Source organism: Medicago sativa, chromosome 8 (assembly GCF_051527215.1).
Source record: "Medicago sativa cultivar Bolivia chromosome 8, Bolivia_mono, whole genome shotgun sequence".
Taxonomy (NCBI): domain Eukaryota; kingdom Viridiplantae; phylum Streptophyta; class Magnoliopsida; order Fabales; family Fabaceae; genus Medicago; species Medicago sativa.
In genome coordinates, this window is record NC_140756.1 from 79,938,602 (window position 1) to 79,960,369 (window position 21,768).

General features: G+C 32.6%; 2 protein-coding genes across 10 annotated transcripts; one reads left to right on the forward strand and one right to left on the reverse strand.

The window, feature by feature from the left end:
- Positions 1–2,440: 2,440 nt before the first annotated feature.
- Positions 2,441–6,154, forward strand: LOC146902021 (rhamnogalacturonan I rhamnosyltransferase 1-like). Its single transcript, XM_085737510.1, has 8 exons — positions 2,441–3,202; positions 3,398–3,465; positions 3,824–3,912; positions 4,034–4,199; positions 4,319–4,608; positions 4,735–4,939; positions 5,037–5,194; positions 5,490–6,154. Exons 1-8 carry the CDS (start codon positions 2,872–2,874, stop codon positions 5,734–5,736), a joined length of 1,554 nt encoding a protein of 517 aa, XP_085593636.1. The 5' UTR covers positions 2,441–2,871; the 3' UTR covers positions 5,737–6,154.
- Positions 6,155–8,962: 2,808 nt separating this feature from the next.
- Positions 8,963–17,690, reverse strand: BIM1 (basic helix-loop-helix (bHLH) DNA-binding superfamily protein). Of its 9 annotated transcripts, none has more exons than XM_085737514.1 (12): positions 17,440–17,690; positions 16,705–17,159; positions 16,501–16,584; positions 14,220–14,621; positions 12,935–13,034; positions 12,686–12,813; positions 12,073–12,181; positions 11,489–11,558; positions 11,311–11,406; positions 10,507–10,952; positions 9,642–9,777; positions 8,963–9,514 (listed from the first exon to the last, which is right to left on the reverse strand). In XM_085737514.1, exons 2-12 carry the CDS (start codon positions 16,739–16,741, stop codon positions 9,404–9,406), a joined length of 1,719 nt encoding a protein of 572 aa, XP_085593640.1. In that variant the 5' UTR covers positions 16,742–17,159; positions 17,440–17,690; the 3' UTR covers positions 8,963–9,403. The 9 variants fall into 9 exon arrangements, with proteins under 9 accessions (XP_085593640.1, XP_085593638.1, XP_085593643.1 ...); XM_085737512.1 differs by having other exon boundaries at positions 10,507–10,955; XM_085737517.1 differs by having other exon boundaries at positions 16,705–17,162.
- Positions 17,691–21,768: the final 4,078 nt, after the last annotated feature.

Below are 21,768 nucleotides of genomic sequence, written 5' to 3' on the forward strand. Positions count from 1 at the left end.
TAAGCATCTCTTAAAAAAAGAATAATTTTTTAACAAAACATGAATTAAATATGAATTTTTATATTTTTGGTGTTTAAAAGTTCATATTTAATTCATCTTTTGTTAAAAAAAAAATCTTTTTTCTATTTTTTTAAAGATATTTACAATATTCTACATATTTCTACATAATTTTATTAAAAAATGCATGAGATGACTTAAAAATAGGGACCAAAAGTTGTGATTGAAAATTTTATAGAGACTAAAAGTCTAAAGAAAATTTTAAAGGGACTAAAACAAAAAGTTAGTATATATGCAGAGACAAAAAATATATTTAAGCCTTCTTAAAAACCATAGTTTGACTTTTTTTCATGGTTTTTTTTCCGACCTTGGTACTTCTTATATCACCAATTAGACCATCTATAATGGAAGAGTCTTAGTGCCCGTTTGGTTCAGCTTTGAATATAATTGATTCTGAGAGAATTGATTTATGTTTGGATACAATTATGTAGAATTGATTAAACAAAATGATTTATGTTTGGATGCAATTATGTAGAATTGCTTTTGAATGTATAATTACTAAAATAGACATAGCTAAAGGAGAATTGATTAAGAATGAGAATTGATAAAGGGCAATAAAGTAAAATAACATGTTGTAATAATAAAATATACAAACCTATACACGTTGTTCAAGGAGAATTGATTCTAGAGAAGCTAGAAGCTAGGATTTGTAGCTTCATGGAGAATTGCTTTTGGAGGATAAAAGCAATTCTGAAAAGCTGAACCAAACACGTTGTTTTTGGCTAGAATTGCTTTTGGCACTGTAGAGAATTGATTTTGGGCTAGAATTGCTTCTCAGAAGCCAAACCAAACAGGCCCTTAATCATTTAAGATTAAGTACTTTTTAGGTACCCCATCAGAGAGAAATTTTTTTGGGATCCTACGGGACTCAAAGTCTCACTTAAGACTCACATTTTTAAGTGAGACCCACACTCTTTTAATATTAAAAAATTGATACATAATTGCATATAGTAGTTATTGATAGTTGATTAATGGGTTCTATTTAAAAAAATTGTGTGAGATGTTGTGTTAGATGAATTTAGTGTTTATTAAATACAACTATTAAAAAAATATAAATGAATAATGTATACACGTGAAACATACTTAAGTACCAAAAATATGTGTCTTCATTGCGGATACTCATGTGGAATACGTGCTTTTTGTTAAGGCTTGCCCTTATCTTGGCCTTTAGGCCTCCGATGTGTTATTTGTTTCTCATGTTATCTTTATGTTGTTCTCTTCTCGAAGAACCTTTGAATGTTCACCACTAGTTTGAGAACTTGTTAGTCTGCTTCATCATGGTTGATGAGGGTGGGTTATAAGTTTAACATTGATAGGAAAAATGATATAAGCAACATGATCTTAAAATAATAATAATGGTTAAATATGTTTTTAATTCCACGTAATCATAAACTTTTAAGCTTAATCTTATTAAATTTTAACTGTAATTTTAGTCCTCCATATAATATTACTACATTTGATAGATATAGTTTATATTATGAAAAATTTATAATAAAATGAATATTTTTTGTTTTCAAAATCATCCCTATAAAATGAATATTTTTTGTGATTGGCTTGGTATATCTTCGGTGTTGCCTAGTAACCTTCGTCAGCACTATTATCAGTTTACTAACATGGCGGGGTTGCCTAGAGTTACTTATCTATTCCTTAGAATAATTTTGGTTTGCTTCTGTTTGGGTGTTATGGAAGAAGATGAGTAACCGTGTGTTTCAAAATGTGGTGTTTTCTTCTCTTAGTATGCTTGAGAAGGTGAAATTTAATTCTTTTTTATGACTTAAAGCAAAACAGGCGATGTTTCAATTTAGTTATCATGAGTGGTGGAAACATCCAATCCATTGTATGGGTGTCCACTTGTAATTCTCATTTGTCTGCTTTGTTTGGTGCCCTTGTTTGTTAGCACATTTTTTTGTGTAAATACTCTTGGGTGGCTCTCTCTTTGCACACTTTATGCAGAGTGACCCATTGTTGTTTATAATATATCATTTTAGTTTGTTAAAAAAAAAATGTAACCAATGACTAAAGCTGAATAATATTTTTTAGATAATTTTATAGAGACTAAAAATAATAATAACAATAATAACAATCAACAATAAATTGATGAAGACAATGAATGAAGAAACTTTGTGGTTAGAATATACAACTCAAATTTTCAATATTCTTTAGTTAACATATCAATTTATTTGTATCATAAAGTGTGCAAAAAGTATTGTAGTATATATACATGTGGTTTATATACTATACTACATAGAACCATCATCATAAAATAATAGTATTAAACTATAGAACGAGTTAAGGGGAAGCAATCCAAATTCCAAAGAGTGAAGTTAACCATGGTTAGGTTAGCAAGGTTGTAGGTATAGGTGTAGGAGCATGTGTCAACTGCGCGAATGTCTTTCTTAGCATTTTATTCTCTCTTTCCTCACCACCTCCATCGGCTATAATATTCATTCATTCATTCTTCTTCCTTCTTCGCTCTCCGGCCACCACATTCTCGCCGGAGCACCTTCCATTTTCTCTCACACTTCACCTTCATTTCCTCAAATTCAACAACATTTCCCTCCTCAATATAAAAAATAACCGCGCGGTTAATTTTTATTTGTTGCGGTTTCACTTCTGCTAAATTTCGTTTATGCTTCTTGAACTCAATTTCATACTGTATTTCTTGTCTGCATTGGTGAAGAAGAATACTGTGTGATTAGTGATTAGTTGATAACTTCGATCCGGTGTCGTTTCGTTGAACAACGGATCTTGAAGATTTCTTTAATTAAATCTACATTTAGGGTTTATGGTATGAAAAAATCTGAGTAAGTTAAGATGTGTAAACCAGAGAGTAAAAGCAATAACTACAAGTGGCAAGATTTGGGTTGGATGGGTTTGAAGGCACAAAAAGAGAGACTAGCTTCGGGTTCGGGTTTAGGTTCGGGTTCAGGAAGAGGTAGAATGAAACTGTGGATGATACGTGCAACTACAACGGTGATATTGTGGACTTGTATAGTTCAATTAACAGCTATAGGTGATTTGTGGGGTCCTCGAGTTCTTAAGGGTTGGCCTTCGTGTTTTACACATGTAGATTCTGCTGCATCAAATTCTAGAGCTTTGGATAATAATGTTCAGTTTCTGCGTCCACCAGTTCTTCCTCCCAAGAGTTAGTACCTTTTTTACTTTCTAATTAAGTTATAATCTTATTCCTAATTTGTTTTATTGCTATTTTTAGAGTATTTCATGCACTTGTTTCTATTAATTTGTGATTACTACTTTTTTGTTGTTACCTTGTCTAATTCTGATTTATGATTATTAATATTTTTGTTTTTGTTTTGATGTTACGTTGTTGTGATATCAGGAGTTTATAAAAACAATGGGTACTTGATGGTTTCGTGCAATGGAGGATTGAATCAAATGAGAGCAGCGGTGGGTGGTTTGCGCAATGTGGTTTTTTTAGTGACTGAATCGTGATTTTAGTCCTGAAATGTAGGGGTTATATAATTTGATCTGAAGTTAAAAATCCTCCTTGATCCTGTTGGTAGGCCGGTCAAGTTAGTCCATTGAGATCATCTCAAAGTGGCTAATGTGATCGAGCATTTTCAATTTCGTGTTAGAATTTTGTTTATCCAGATACTGAATTGTCTGACCCTACAATCTTGAGGACTAAATACTGAATTGTTAGATGTCTAACTCGTGATTATGTTCCCCGTTTGTGTCATTGTGCAACTAAGTTATCCTGTACTGTTTCCGTTTGCGTTTCTGATTATTTAATTCAACTGTGCAGATATGTGACATGGTTGCCATTGCCAGATATTTAAATGTCACGCTTATAGTTCCTGAACTTGATAAAACATCCTTTTGGGCTGATCCTAGGTGAGTCTCTCACTCAATTCCTGTTTGTTTTATCGACAAATGAAAACCTTATCAATGCCGTTTGAGTTGAAGGTGTTCTGCCCTCTTATCTCATTGACTATTTAATGTTTTTATGTTCCAGTGAATTCCAAGACATATTTGATGTGGATCATTTTATCACATCCTTGAGAGATGAGGTGCGGATATTGAAAGAGTTGCCTCCTAGACTCAAGCTGAAAGTGGAACGTGGTTTCCTTTACACTATGCCACCCGTTAGTTGGTCCGACATATCTTACTATAAGAACCAGGTTAGTTTTTAGTATCCACAAGCCAATGTGATCGTATCTTTCACACTATGTATCTTGATTACAATGTTGTCGTTTTCTCCTTTGCTAATTAAAAACAAATGGCATATTTATTCTTGTAGATTCTACCCTTGATACAAAAGCACAAAGTTGTCCATCTAAATAGAACGGATGCTCGGCTGGCCAATAACGGCCAACCTCCAGAGATTCAGAAGCTGCGATGCAGAGTTAATTTTGGTGCTCTGAGATTCACTTCTCAGATAGAGGAGTTGGGCAGAAAGGTGATCAAGCTTCTAAGGAAAAACGGTCCATTTCTGGTCCTTCATCTTAGGTATGAGATGGACATGTTAGCATTTTCTGGCTGTACTCAAGGTTGTAACAGTGATGAGGTGGAAGAGTTGACAAGAATGAGGTGATAATTAAACTGCATAATTCACCTATTTCAAAAGTCCAATTATTTATTTTTTCAATCACTGTGGATGTTGTAAAGAGACATGCTATAAATCCTCCTCAAATTTCAATTTTTTGTGCTTGGCAGATATGCCTATCCTTGGTGGAAAGAGAAAATAATTAATTCCGACTTGAAAAGAAGAGATGGTTTATGTCCTCTAACACCCGAGGAGACTGCCCTTACACTAAGGGCTCTTGACATTGATCGAAACATTCAAATCTACATTGCAGCCGGTGAAATATATGGTGGAGAAAGAAGACGGACAAGTCTTTCAAAGGAGTACCCAAAATTGGTAAACTTTATAGCTAAACTAAAGGCAGCATGGTAATTGTTGTATGTTATTGTTTCATGTCCTTACTGTTTTCCTTTCCACTTTGTTGTTGAAACAGGTCAGGAAGGAAACACTGTTGGAGCCATCCGACCTTCGTTTCTTTCAAAATCATTCATCTCAGATGGCAGCATTGGATTATCTTGTGTCGTTAGAGAGTGATATTTTTGTTCCCACATATGATGGAAATATGGCCAAAGTAGTTGCGGGCCACCGCAGGTACAGTTCAGCTAGTAAAATTTGTGGTTTGTGTTGTGTGCTTGAGATACTTTCCATTAAACCTCCAGATAAACAAAATTCCAAATTTGAGTTTTATCGAAGTACCAATATCTTATACCGGAACTATTTTGTTGAAAACTGAAAAGTGTTTTCCTTATACCGGAACTATTATATATTCACATCTTTTGAGAGACAAATTTGAAGTTTTTGTTTTCAGATCTTACTGTTATAGTGTTATTATTAGTTGGTCTTACTCTTAGCCAAGTGAATTGACAACCTTCCATTGCTTATACAGATATCTTGGGTTCAAGAAGACGATTTTACTGGACAGAAAGCTCTTAGTTGATTTAATAGATCAGTACAATAACGGTGCACTGAACTGGGACCAATTTTCTTCAGCTGTGAAGGAATCACATGCTCATCGCATGGGTAACCCTAGTAAAAGGTTGGTAATTCCTGACAAGCCCAAAGAAGAGGATTATTTCTATTCCAACCCAGAGGAATGTTTAGAACCATCAAATGATATGCTGAGTAGCACGTGACAAATGTGTTTGGAAAAATAATGGAATTTTACATGTACCATCTCCTGGTACACTTGGTTTTCTACCACAGATTTATTGAATTAGCTCTATTCAGTTTTAACAAACACGACGGCTTTTTTGTATCAAGAAAAGAGGCAGACATAGAGAAAAGAAGGTGGAGTGGGATAGCCTTCGCAAAAATTCTAATCAAGCAAAAGCAGCCGGGGGATACTTTATATTTTTATCTATATAATAAATATATGCAATAATCCATCACATTCGTTTTTCTTTAAAAAAAAAAAAAAAATCCATCACATTCTTGTATAGTAGCCACCCTGACATTGCAGGGTGAGTGCAGTTTAAACATCATTGTACACGGAGGAATTCATATTCATATACAAATTTGGATTACTGGATCTGCAGTTTGTGGAAGCTTAAACCACTGGTATTATTTTTTTTTTCTTTATACATAATATATAATTTTTTACCTATTTTTTTTGGTACACTTCTGTCTTTGTGATTTTTGAGATCATATACAGTAAAAAGTTTGATTGTTCCTGCATTATTGCAATGCCTCCAAATTTTATTGTTTTGGGAATGATAGGTGGAATGATTTAGCAAAATAACTTCTTAAGTATTAGGGATTACTTTGCAATTTTTTAAAATATCCTCGATATAATTATCCTTAATTAATTTCAGCTATCAACTTTGTTATCATTTATCTAGGGGTTAAAAAATGTGGTTCATATGTTAACCATAAGAGGGGCCTATTTAATCCTGGACTAAGCCTAATTGCTAAATGTAAACATTTTTATCAACCAACGGTAGTTCAAGAGCAATTATAGTTCCAAACCAAAAAACGCAATCAGAAAGGAATTTGTCTCCTTATCAGTTATGACAAATACTATAGATAAGTTATTTTTTTAGTTTATTTGTTTAATGTTAACAAATCATTTATTGGTTCTCAATCATGTTACACCAACTAGTCAATTCTTTGGAGTTGAATAGGTCACCTCTATGATTTAGAAATTTCAAATAGAATCATTAAGTCTAGTTATATTTTCACAAGTTATGTTCGTATGTTAATGTCTTGTAAGCTTATAGCTAGGTTGGTGGTAAAGTAGACTTCCATTCTTTAAGGCTTATGTTCCCAAACAGGGACAGGTAGTAAGTAACAAACGCATCCAAAAAAAGCAACCAGACAAATGTGGTCCGTCTGATTTTTGGCTTATTCCATTAATGATGAAATAATTTGAGTTAAGTGGTTGTTGGGTGAATAAGCTTTATACACCCCGTTTGACGTCTTGCCTTGCCAAGATTGTGATTGTTTTGGACAACAATATATGAATGATGTTCCGGTTTGTATGTGTTATTATTACTATGCAACATGTCATGCATTCTATGAGATTTGGTATTATTTGTAGCTCATAGCATGAGGCATGAAGAAGATTTTGGCAAGTTTTTGTTCCTTTGCCTATCTCCAGCAAATTTTAGTACTGCCACGGAAAAAATGCATGAAAATTGTGATGTCATAATCATCTGCCTTTCCACCTATATTCTCCTTCTTTAGATTCTTACTAATTCTTCCTTCTTATTGTGCTCATTCAAGCTTATACATTAGCTATGAAACTTATTTTACTTTATCAATTCAATAAAACAGTTTAAGGATTCTACTCCGTCTATTACATATAGCTAATGGTTTAAGGTTTTTGGTGAAATTGTGATATTTAATCCTATTATATGCATGTTTTTAGCCCAATTGATGGTCTCCATACTCTCCTCTTATTCCAACACTTTTGATATAAAATTTATCTTATATAACATTTTTTTTTTTTTAAGGAATCTTATATAACATTATTTGTTTTTGCAAAATGTTTTTTTCAAGTTATTTTAATGAATTCTTCCAAGTAAACACATTCCATTCTAGGAGGTAAAATGTCACGGGATCGTCACTAAAAACTAAAATTTGAATGTGAAGTGCTAAAATTTGGAAAATAAGAAAACATTATTATTGGGAAATTGAATGTGAAGTGCATCCCAAGGAAATTCTCATGAACTTTTCTAGCTTCTAATTTTTAAATACTACTAATATATACTTTGAATGATCCAAGAAACCCTATCAGTGAGAAAGTTTCCACTAGTATATACTAATATTATTATTGCTTGGGAGTACTATTTAAACACCAAAACATTGAGTAGTGTCTCTGGTCACTGGTGGTCACTCACTAATGCTAACACTAATACAGGACCATCATAAGAAGCAAATAGTATTTAATTTCCTTGAAGACACGTGGTTTATATAAATAATGGATGTTGCTTTCCGTCATGTCAGGATTGGCCACAATGTTCTTTCTCAATTAACACCGCTTCACAAGAGCAATAATCAAGCAAAATACTAATTAATTAATTAATTAATCAACTAAGACAGTTGGTGTGTGTCAAATGCTTTAGCTTAAAGTGATTGATCATTGATCACAGATTAAAATCCTAATCTTAATTGACGGCAAGCCACAGTCTTTGTTTTTAACAAGCCTTCGCTCTTACCTTATCTTAAATTTCACATTAATGAAGTGGAAAACTACGTGAAGTTCTTTAGTTTTTAGTGACGATCCCGTGACATTTTACCTCCTAGAATGGAATGTGTTTACTTGGAAGAATTCATTAAAATAACTTGAAAAAAACATTTTGCAAAAACAAATAATGTTATATAAGATTCCTTAAAAAAAAAAAATGTTATATAAGATAAATTTTATATCAAAAGTGTTGGAATAAGAGGAGAGTATGGAGACCATCAATTGGGCTAAAAACATGCATATAATAGGATTAAATATCACAATTTCACCAAAAACCTTAAACCATTAGCTATATGTAATAGACGGAGTAGAATCCTTAAACTGTTTTATTGAATTGATAAAGTAAAATAAGTTTCATAGCTAATGTATAAGCTTGAATGAGCACAATAAGAAGGAAGAATTAGTAAGAATCTAAAGAAGGAGAATATAGGTGGAAAGGCAGATGATTATGACATCACAATTTTCATGCATTTTTTCCGTGGCCTTCTCTTATTTATAAAAGTCCACATTCACATTTCTTATATTGCCCCTTTCAGCTATTTGACTCATTTCACTAATATGATGCTCAACATTCACTTTTTCATCAAATGTGAGACTTTAACTTACACAAGACGAGACCAACAAAAGGATAGAATTAATAGAAGCAATCCAAGGAAAGGTCAAGTAAACAAATCTTGAAAAGTATCTCATAGGTACAATTTTTATTAGCTATCACAATGAGGGTGTGAGGCTATAAATAATGAGCTACGGAAGAGGTCTAATTCAAGCAAAATACACAAGACCACCAAAATCAATGTTAAAAAAATATGCAGCAAATAAAAGACCAAGAGTTTACTAATTTACAGCAATGGAAGCTATGAATCAAAAACAGCTTGGATCAGTATGGGAGGCCTCTATAATTATATATATTTAGAAACTAAAATGATGCATATTATTTTGTTGGGGGGAGCCTAAGGATCCCAACAAACTAAGACACTACATGTACAGTCAATCTCATCCATGCAGGATAATAATCCAGCACAGGAAATAAATACCCCTTCCAAAAATTAATTTTAAAAAGTTACCCCAAATAATTGATAAAAATTATTAAGGAAAGAATGAATGTAACGGTTGAATTAACTTCTGCACATTTTCAGCTTCTTTAGTGCTTGATCAGATTTCTCAGAGCCAGTGACTCTAGAGCCAGAGCGCATCTTCCTTTGATTCTTAGAAGGATCTTCATCATCCTAGGGGAAAATGATCGACAAATTAGATAATAATACATGGTTTCATAATGTGGAGCTTTGATGTAATGTTCGAAAGTAGCAATGTTTATAAAAAGACTTTACAAAAGGGCAATTTGAGCAAATATACCTTGGAAACACACATTGGCATTGGTATGTTTGGTCTGAGGCTTGCTTGTTTACCAAGTTCAATTTGCACCGAAATGCTAGCCTGTGATAAATCCACTCCTGAACTCTGCAAGGCATGTGTAAGTGTATCCAACAACCTGTCCAAGTATAGCACATTTACTTTGATATAAAAAAAAAATGAAAATGCTAACAAAAACCAATTTGGCATCCTAATTACAACATTTATCATTTGCAAGAATTTCGAGAAAAGAAAATGGGCAGTTCTCGAAAATCACAAAAGAAGAAATTTTGAATTTTAGTGAATTTAGAAGTTTTCCAACAACATGCTAGGTTGATCCATATATTGTGGAAATATTTATAGTAGCATCAATATTGTATAATGAATTGTTTGAATGGAACAGGGTAGCACTACAAACAATCTTAGCAGAAGAAATGTAAACTATAACATAAAGAGGTAAGAATGAATAGAGTTATTAAGAAGCAAATTGAAATTATGGACTTTCACAGTATTGCAGTTACAGCAACATGAATTGCACAAGTGGACATCTATTCAGAGAAAGGCAGTGAAGTAAGTCCAAGTTTAGGCTGCAAACAGAATTCAATAAGTTTGCAGCAAACAGTTTTTTAATCCTCATGGCTGGGTGAATATATAAATACATTAGTAGGTATGATATTGAATTGTTAGATGACTGTGGATGGAATATGTCTTCCACAATCACCTGCCACATCTCCAATTTCTATCCACAAATGCTCACTAGGGGATGAATCCATATCATGTCCAACACAACTTCAAAATAGTATAAAGGAAATAAACTGTCTTCTAATTTATACGCTAATCAAATGAATACTATAAGATAAACACTCACCCTTGTGAGTACACACTTGATATGCTAATGGCACCTCCTTCAATGGTGAGCTCTTTCTCTTTCAGCTTTTCACTGGTTGAAGTCATAGTCTGAGATTCTACTGAAGGTTGATAATTGGTGTTCTCTGCATCAGATGATAATCTACGTCTGAGCTGAGACACTGCTCCACCTAAACCTCCGATTTGGGTTGAAGTTAAGAAATTTGGTTGGGAAGAAATAGGACTTGGAAAAGCCTTGTTTGTTATTCCAGACGGATGATCTATTGTCTTCATGGCCGTTGTTGTGCTCAAGCCAGATTCTACATTATGGATACCCCCATGAGTTGTTGGGGAGATGGTGATGTTTTTCTCGTCAACCTTTGAAGCAAACAGCAATGTTGGAGATGGATTAGACCCACCATTTGCGCCACGAGATTGAAAACTTTCTGCTGGCCTGTCATTATTTCTCTGCTTTGAATTGAAAAATGTGAATCAGTTTTTGGATGGTTATTACTTCTAAATTTAAATCCATTAACAATAGGCTATGTGATACTAATTGATACACCCACTTAAACAAGACAAGCATCTTCTTTGCTCAGTCAATTCCAACAAGGACATCAAACTTGAATGATAATCCCTCTGATCATGTTTATAAAGAAATAAAGGACCAGACAATCAAAACTATTAGGTCTAGGACAAATAATATAACTCAAACGTTTCTCATAAAATGATCTGGAGGTACAGAAAATAGTAAATCCATCAATGAAGCTATTATTTTGTTTTATAAAATCTTTCACAGCTTAAGATAGGAAAGTGTGGTATTTACCCATGGCATCAGTTTTTCTGGCTCGTTATTCCAACCTTGGAATGAACCTTCATACTTATGAACCTTCTCTTGTAAAAAGTGAATGTACTCAATGACCTACAAATAATTTAGATTAAACATTAATGAGCATAACACACACATATAAAAAACAAAATTTTCACCAACCGTATGAATTTACCTCTAACAAAAAGGATGCTTTGTCCCTCTTTTGATCACTGTGTGGAATAAGCTCTCGTAGCATCTGAAACCTACATATTTGATTCAAATGTTCTATCAGATGATTATGAGCAAATAAAATCAGGTAATGATGGAAGCAGACAATGCTCTATAACTGCTGAGTGCTTATACAATGCACTCACCAAAGCCGCCAGACAATCCCAACCCCAGTAAAAGTGTGGCTGAACAAGGCAAACCCATAAACCATAAATCTAATAAAGTCCACTTAATTGGAATCATTGTTACTTTTCCTAAAAGCCATTTTTAGGGTACACCTTTTTTTTTTTTTTTTCCTTTCTAAAAAAGAATGAAACTATGACTAAAACAGTACAACTAACTCGTTAAGCATTAGGACCTTCCAGTTACACTACTCCCAAGTCCCAATAGCACGGAATTCTTCTCTTAAACTATTTACGTGAGTACTGAGTAAGCATGCAGTTCATAATTAAGAAAAGGGAAGTTCTTTTTACACCTCCATCGCAGTTTGCAAGTGTCTCTTGTAACATTCAAAAAAATTCTATCACCATATTAGTAGGTAAGACTAACCTGTCATTAATTTTGCTTCTTCTTCGCTGCTCTGTTGCAGAATGTTTTGATCTTGGTGTGTTTGGCTTTTGATCGGTACTCTTGCCGTCCACTCTCACCCTTAGTTCTCCTGTAAATAATCAGCAAATAATTCAGTAATGTTAACCTCGTAAAATCTTTTCGAACAAGTGATTTAGAAAGCAAATAAAAACCCTTTGAGTATATAACTCGTTGTGGCACATGTATTAAAGTACCGAGACATAATATTAAAACCACTTACAAAACACTAGTTAGTCAGATCAATGAAAAGGGGAACTGCTAGTCTACAACATCAACATTCAATAATACTAAAAAATAAATTTGGCAACTATAATTAAAGGAAAATAAATGTAATTTGTTTCTGATTCCCTCATCACAAAGTTAAAATGATATTTTCATGATTTCATCACACTCTAAATTTTGTTTGCAAATTTAACTTGTTATTATCGTTGATTAATTGATTGTTTGCAAATTTAACTTGCTGTTAGCTTTGATTAATTGAGACAGCTCATAATATTCTAATTTATTGAAATAAAACTTAAAAGAGGCATGCGCATGCTACTGCCTTTCTCAACAAGGAGATATTAGAAATTACCTCTTTGAACATTCGAGGATTCTCTCTTGAGAAAAAACGTTCCTTCATTTTCTAGCTCTTCATCCTGGGAACAATCCTGTGCAGATTTCATCATTTCCATAAAACTCTGGTTCTTCTGTCCAGTTGTCCTATTGTATCAAGTGCAAAAAGTTCAGCATAAACATATATTTAATTACATAACCATCTTAAAAGGAAACTATTCCGAGTAAAAAATGTTAAAAATAAATTGTACAGAGTAATATGACTTACTGAGATGAAGAGCGAGAGTTGAAGCTGCCATGATGATTGTTAGAAAACGATTGAGACGTTCGCTCCTTCAATGTCCACTGACCTAACTTAGCAGCAGAATCTGCCACATAATAAAGTGCTGTGAAATGTTATTACCGTCGCAAATACTATACAATTGATATTTGATCATTGTTATTAGTAGTACAACATTTTTTTTCCTCAAAATCTAACTAATTAACGTTGAAGCTGACTTCCTAGACAGGTAATCCGCCACACCCTATCTAGTGTCATTCATGTGTACGAAGAACGTCCGAGAAAATAATTGGAACAAATGTTGTAAATGAATTAGTACTTTCACTATATTCTTGTACTTGTTTAATTTATATAGCTACCGAATTAAGATGACTTTCATCCGTGGTGTAGACAAAAGGCGTAATTTCACGTTACAAACATAAACAACTAAAATTGGCAAGGAATATATTTTAAGAAAATAAGATAAATAATTACAGGTATGATTGGATAATTTTTTAAAATAATGGGTCAAGTATTAATTATATCATAAAATCAATAAAGCCCTTTCAATCAGTTATTTTCATGAATCGATTATGCGAGGCAAAACCATTGGCGAAAGAAAAAACTAACAGTTTAAGTTATCACTTCAAAGACCATTCCAGTAGTAAAAGCTACGGTTTTTTGGGTATTATTAGGCAACGACTTTTAGACAATGTTGTTGACAAAAAATGTTGTAGTGTTTTTTTACTTTAAATATACTTCTAGGCCATGTGTGTGTGTGTGTGTCCATGCACGTTATATGAAATCATAAGAAAATGCAGGAAAGTGACGCCCTAAACATTTTCTATCTCTATTACTTTCATATTTTTATTTTAAGTTAAGAGTGTCTCTCTTTATAAACTCTTTCAATTATGATATGAGATAATAAATAATTTTCATTTGGTTTGCTATTATCCGGTCCTTATGTTTTTCAAGGGTTAGTAGCTAATTGTGATGCTTTTGTTAACAAAAAAAAAAAAAGCTAATTGTGATGCTGTAATTAATGTAATAGCTCAAATTAAAGTGTTAGTATCTTGGGGTTGGTTCATATGTAAAGAGTGTAGAAAATCTTGTAATATTATTCTGATTTGTGCTCAAATTCTATGGGATGTTTAAAGCATAAAGTGTATGCTGTTGTAATGGGTTGAATTATCCTTATTATTCTCCATTTAAATAATGCTTCTTGCTTGATTCAAAATAAAAAAATATATATATACTTCTTACTTAACATCTTCAAAAATTATTTCATGGTTACCTCCTATAATGGGTTTGTCCCCAACATTATTCTCCTTTCCTGTCTTTCCCTTTCTAATCTCAGACTCTTCCCACAATGTGAAACCGCTTGAAGTATGTGAGCTGCAGTTGGAGTTGTCATCATTTCTATCCGCACTAGTTGCTTGATGCACAGTGAAAAGTGATGATGCTTCTGCCTTTGGAACCCTTTGATTATTATTATTCACGCAGGAATTAATGTGGCTGATACTATAAGTCCCAATTCCTCCAGGTAAGAGGTGCTCAACTGATGAAGCTGGTGTTGTTAAAGGGGGTTGCTTCTCAACCACCGATGAGATTTCATCTGTGGCTTCTTCCTTGGCACTGGATTTGGCTTCTACCTCCTCTAGTGGCCGCAAGAAATCATGGGTCTTGAGGAAACTTGCTGTTCATGCATGAAAGAAGGAAATGTATGACATGCAGGTCAAGGGAAGTAAAATTTCCTTCAATTAACCGAAAGAATTTTGAAAACAAAAAACACACTACTGCGAAAATCTTGCAAACGATTCTGTGAAAAGCTGATACATATCGTTTTCATTTTTGGTTAAATACGGTGCATGAAGCAAAAAACTCGTGAGCATATGACATGTAAGTGCATTAAATGGTGCGCAGGCAAGTAATATTAACTTTTTCCAGTTTTCAAAACTATTTCTTAGGATTCGTAAAATATGAAATAAAATAAAAAACTATTTTCAGGAGAATATGAAATCATTTTTACATCATACAAATATTGTATCATCTTTTAAATAGTTTTACGAATCTAATTTTTTTTTATTATAGCTTAATTTTTGTTACAATGTGACAATAAAATACAAAAACAAATGTCAAATTTCTTAGTAAAATTAACTTTTTGTTTCTGCAACATACACTTGTTACATACACATAATATAAATCTTGTTTTTGAAGTAACACATATATCAGTGCTGAGTTCTGATTTACAAACATGTTTCAATTAAAGTTATCAAATTTATAAATAAAAAAAAAAGAATCATTTTAATATTAAAATACAATCCTCAACTCATGTTTGTTATAACTTTCATCTATTATTATTTGTCAAAAAAAAAAACTTTCATGTATTATTAATTAATTTGAGGAATTTATTTTAAACTCTACTCTGCCATATTTATTTATAGAATATTAGCTATTATTAGTTAATAATGGAAAAATGAGGAGAATGAAAAAAGTGGTAAACATTTTGTTAGTTAATTACTAAACATACTTGTAAATTTTACTTGTAAACAAATTTTTCAAATAATTTAAAAAAAAAATATGATCTTATATCTTAAAACAATTGAAAGTTAATGGTCCATATGAAAGAATATAGTAATACCATTATACTGGTTTTTAGCCCAAAATTAAAACACCAAAATCTTTATATTCTTTAAGGAAATCTCACAGTATAGGGTACAATATATATTGTTTTCACTCATGGATTTCCTAAAATGCAAAAAGTGGTAAACAGATGTATGTTGTGTTAGTTCAATAACGAAGATTAACTGCATTTTAATGAGATAATAAAAATTTCTTTCAATTTAACCAAGGTTTGAATTCAAATTTTCTTTGTAAGGATAACTTTCTCATTTATCATGATCATATTCAACTAGATTAATCACCATAGTTGCACGCAGAGTTACTTGGTTTATAAAAAAAATAACTAATATTAGATAAACAACAAAAATGCATGCCTTTCATTTTCATTCTCTTATAAAATCTTAATCTGGTGAACTGAGATTAGTGTGATTTTGCAAACGAAAAGAACAGATAAACTACACCACACGCACACGGGAATGCCAATCCTTATCGAGCCTGATGTGAAATGTCAAATCAACTACAAGTCCATCAAAATGGGCCCCCTACCATCCTCATGCTGCACACTTTATCGGACGGTGTAAAATACATTGTGATTTACACTTTTCCATTTGATGTTAAATCCTTCGGAATCCACCATAGGAAATTTTGTTAATTAAAAATAATAATAATATAATTAATACGCAGTCCATAAATAAAAAGCATGGCCCAGATCCTGTGATTAAATACAGGTCACGTGCAGGAACAAGCATGATGTATAACTGCTTTTATTTACAGTTGAATTATTTGGCAGAAAATTGACCGTGATGTAGAATTTATACTACGATATTTAGTTTTACACCATGATCCCCACGTCACAGAGAAAAACATGGCAACAACAGAGGAAAGAAAAATCTCACACACCGAATCATTTTGCATAACAATAACCAAAAATTATAAAACAAATTATACAGTACCTTGAGCAGATGGCCTTGGATCTTGTTCGGCAGTTGAATTACTGTATAGCGACAGAAAATCATGCGTCGATTTCCTCCCTGTTCCTGTTTCCGCACAGAAAAGTTTCAGAAAATCTCATCCAAACAATATTAATTCAAATCAAATTAATTATTATTGATTTTCTTTTTCAAAAAATAATAATATAATAATAAAATCATAACTACCTTCGGCTCCATAAGAACGTGCTTGAGGAAGCTCCATCAAAACTTGAATCTCAATTTTCTTCTCTGGTACGTAATTCAACGGAATTTTGAAATTCGGTCAAATCTCATAGAACACAATTCTGTTACTACTTTTCAACACTAAATTATCTCTGAATTCCGAAGGCAAAACAGAGATGAAGAATTCGCTGCTTCGATCAGATCCGAATTTAGTAGAAACCGTAATTCTCTTGTTAGGTTGAAGATCGGAGACACATTCGTTCAGTTTAGTTTACAAATTACTATGAATTCAAGCACTGCGTCCTTAATCGCAAATCAAGAGCTTAAGGATCGAATTATGTTGTGAATTATCTACTAATTGTTGTTCATGCATATCAAACGAAAATTTAGCAATTGACTTCCACAAAGGTCGTTCGATAATCACAATTTTACTCCAAAATCTTCAATCACAGAGCGTCCTGCTAAAAATTTCACAGAATCTGAAATCAGACATTACAAACAAGAATCATAATTCAAATTCAATTCAACTTCAAAATTCAACACGTTTTCAGTTCTGATTAGACTAAAGACATTAAAACTCGAATTAGCATAATTCGGCTTGAAAAATCACTAAACTCAAGAAAATTCAGAAGTTAATACATCAAAAAAAGTGAAAAAAAGTAAAGATCCAAACAACGAGTTAAGAGTGCGTGCGAATTTCCACTAAGAAACAAAAAATTGAAGAAATCAGTGAATTACCGTAATGATAATTGAGTGATTGAAGTGTTGAACGAGAAGAAAGTGAGAATTGAGAAGCGACACTTGAAGCAGAGCACGATGTAGAAGAGATTCTTCGAGCGCTATCTTCTCTGTGTGCCGCGCTTTTTCTTATAATCACTTTTTTCTCTATCGATTCTTATGTTACTCTGAAAACGAGCACTGCAGCGAAAGATGAGGTCTTGGGTCGGACCCTTTAACTTTCTCTGTTGAGTTTGAGAATTGATATTGATATATAATTGAGATGAAAGATGTTTTTATATACTTTCTCTCTGCTCTCTGTGTTTTCGCCATCCAGTTTTATTTGCTTTCTATTCTTTTTTTTCTCCGTTAAAATATAAACTCCGTTTACAAACGACGTTGCGGCGGGTAACGGAGTTATGTCAATAATTAACGGTTTATTCTGTGTAAACGTCGCCGTTTCTTTAAACACACGGTAAGCAGAGTGAAAAACTTTTTATTTATCTTTGTTTTCTGTTAAACACTTTTTCTAATGCTTCGGCAATCCCTACGCAGATGTAGTTCTAGTATATTTTTAATTTATATTTACGCAATCCGTGATCCCTTATTACGGAATTAATTAGGTCGCGTCAGTAAAAATATAATACTAGTACTGTTATTTGTGTCCTGGATTTTCTTTAATCCATAAGATACATATGTAGTATAGTACAGTACTTCCACAGAAACAATTATCCTATATCAGGGTCAGGGGTGTGAATGTTGAACCAATGTATGATTTTTTTAACCAATCTAAGAAGAATACGGTGTAATAATTGCATCATAAATTGCATCATAAAAAATTGCATCATAAATTTTTTGATATCAAATGTTGAATCTTAAATTAAGAGTCGAGATCATTTTCAACTTTTATTGTTGGTTGACGTAAATTGTCTGATTTTGTATTGTTTTTCCTACATTTGGACATAAGATGTAGTTAATTTTTTACTATTTGAGTTTGAAGAAAATTTTGTTTAAATGAGGGTCCGTTTGAAGAAAAATAGGGGATAGTTGATAAACCATTTAATAATATGAATTTGTAACGGGTAGTGGATAAGTCAACTCGATGAATTTAAATTGATAAAGTTGACGATCTAACTAGTTAATAAATATAAAACGACGCAACAACGTGACGTTTAATTAATATTTAACAGTTTTCAATAAATGTATAACGTGGATAATGTTTCATATAGTTGGTCAAGTCAAATGAGTTTATCATAGCTTACTAAAGAAAAGGTGGAAGAATCGATTGCTCATTCGTAACTTGTTTGAAATAAAGTTGCTTATCTAGAGGTGTCGTTATTTGCATGACGGTTCCTTAAACACATACTTTCTATAAAAGATTATCTATTTACGCGTGGTGTCATTAATTGGCCAAGCATTTCTAATGCTCTTGTGAATGTTGCTTCTTTGCATGCATATCAATTTAGAGGGTTTCACTCTAATAACAAGGAATCTCAAGCTTGTTTTCGACATACAAAGTTGACGTGTGCATGAGATTTTTAAAGAACACAATAAACGTCTATTTGGTCATAAAGAACCGACATCTCATTAGATTTTAGATAAAGTGAATGTTCAGATTTCGTGGTGGATTAAATCTAAGACTAAAAGTTTCAAGTATGGTTTGAATCAATGGTAGTTTAATCCACTAAATTTTCTTTGTTTTGTTATTCACTGAAACAACATTTGGTGTGTTGTTTTTCTTTCCGTTGTTTTAGGTTTTATTTTTCTAGGTCTCGATTGTTCTTTCTTCTGTTTTATACACATCTTGAGCTATAATAAGGAAAATACAAAAAGGAAAAACATTAGACCAAGAAATACAAAAAGGAAAAACATTAGACCAAAATTTAATATCTCCTGCGCATGTATGTATAAATGTTCTCTTCCCAAGATGAGAATACTTTGGATTCCATCGTTGCAATAAAAAGGGTATATGTCAAATTCGATTTTTATCTTACATACATGAAATTTTAATGAAAGGCAAATAAAATAAAAAGTGTGTAACGTATTTGTAAAAAAAAAAGTGTGTGATATAGTAAGTTTAATTTAATTATTTTTAAAATAAAATGAAATTTCTTTATAGTTGAATATTCATTGTATCAAATAAGAATATACCCCCTATATGTTGCAAAGAAAAAATGAATATAGTCATGCTATCTCATAATAAGTGATTCATTTATAAAAACTGAATGTCTCTAGTTAATAGAACTTTTCGATTTTTAATAATATCATTTAATTATGGGAAATGTTAGGGGCACTAGTTAATGCTTTAAAAGGTAACTTATCATGAAAATATGTGTAATCAATGCATCGAAAATCAAAATATTTAACTTTTTTATAAAATAATTTCTTGTTTTATTATCCTTATAGAATGCCTCAGGAACACTCGTTAACAAGATCCTTTAATTATTAATATTATTTCAAACATTTCTAATGTGTGTGTGTGTGTTATAGTAACAGGTCTAAGAAGTCACAAAATAGCAAACAAAAAACAATATTATACAATGAAATAAAAACAAATATGTAGGCAAAATCAACTCCCAACCCAACCATCTAAAAATATTTCCTTCAAAAAAAAAAAATATTATACCGCTCCGAAGAAGCAAAGTCATTAGTGAAAACCAAATGGCTATCAGGTTCTTCTAGATCCCCATAAAACACCGAGGAAATACAAATGAGATCCATTATTACCCTTTGTTTCCACATACAACGGCGAGTAGAAATTCTATCGTGTAGGATCTTCCAAGAGAAATTAATTTGCTTATAAGGTGTTCCCCTATTTCAAACCTTCACTAAAAATAGTACTTCCCGAACGACCACCAACTGAGATGCTTATGAAAGCACCGAGTACATTGAGCTAATTGAGTACAAACTATTAGCATCATGCTTCCACAATCAAAGATCAAAAACATTTGAGGGGGATAAATCTACTAGAATTGCCATCAAATTGGTACCTAGCTCTTGCTCCAAAGCAAAAAGTCGTCTCTTCCATCTAAAGTACCACACTGAGGAATCCCCATCCAATTACTCTAAAGCCTAACCCTAAAACATTTTTATTCTAAAACCAAGAAGAAACTTTGAAAGAGGATATTTCAGGTTACCGATCTTACCTAGGGATTGCTTCTGAAGGAAGTATCTAATCTATTGTAGACGACCCTGATTACCCATTTTGAGAACTAATATGAGGTAGATGATGCTCACCTACTGTGACACTTTTCCATCAAACGGATGATGCTCTTACCCCCACCTCGACTACCCTCCATAATAAACCCTCCAACACCGCTTACATAAAAAGGTCATATTAAACAGACTTAATTCCCGCACTCCAAGGCCTCATGTACACTTAGTCTTGCAAACCTTAAACTAATGAACTCGTGAAAACTTGGGCCACCTTTAGACGACCTCAAATTAAAATTCTCTAGAGACACACGATTTGTTTCCATTGTTCACTCCTTAACACGCATCCTGACAAAAATAAAGGCAAAATATGGGGATAAAATTAACGACCAAATTAATTAGAGTTTACCCCACCCAAACTAACAAATCAGTTGTTCCACAATCTATAACAAGCGTGAGGGCGATCCCAAAGTCACATCTTTGCTCATATCCTCCCCCTAGAAGGCCCAGATACATGAAATGAAAAGACAAAGCGTAAAATTCAAGTACCTCTCTTCCCAAGGCTTTAAATTTAGAGGGACCTTAAAATTTGGAAGAAAAAATAGAACTTGTACATGGGGCCAAAATTCGTCACTAAATGTCTTTTTTCGTAGGTAAAAGTATTATGTTGTCAATTATGCATTTTTCACAGATAAATGTATATATGTCTGTAGGTAAAAGCCATGTTTGAAACATTGCTCGTATATTTAACTACAACTTAGGCTTTGTTTGCGAGTTTGGAAGAGAATGGAGGGGAATGCTTGGGAAAAAATGAGTGAGCAAGTGGAAGAAATAGATGAAAATGAGAGGGAAGGGTTTTGGAGGGTTAACTTTTCTTCATAATACAAAACTTTCCTCATTTGGGGAAAGTTAAAAATTGTATTGAAGGAGGGTTTTGGAGAGTTTATATGAATTCTTCAAATTTAATTTATATTGTTATTATATTTTTAAAATTAAATATATAGTAATCATATGCATTAATTTATCATTCTTTAAAAAATTACTCTTTTAAATTTTTTGAAAGATTTCCCCCTTTTCCCTCACATTTTCCATCCTCTAAAGCCTTCCATTCCCCTCCCCTCCAAACTCACAAACAAAGCCTTAGTTGTCTGTCACCATAAGTGGTGTTAAATTTTTTTTTTTTCAATTTTGTTTGAA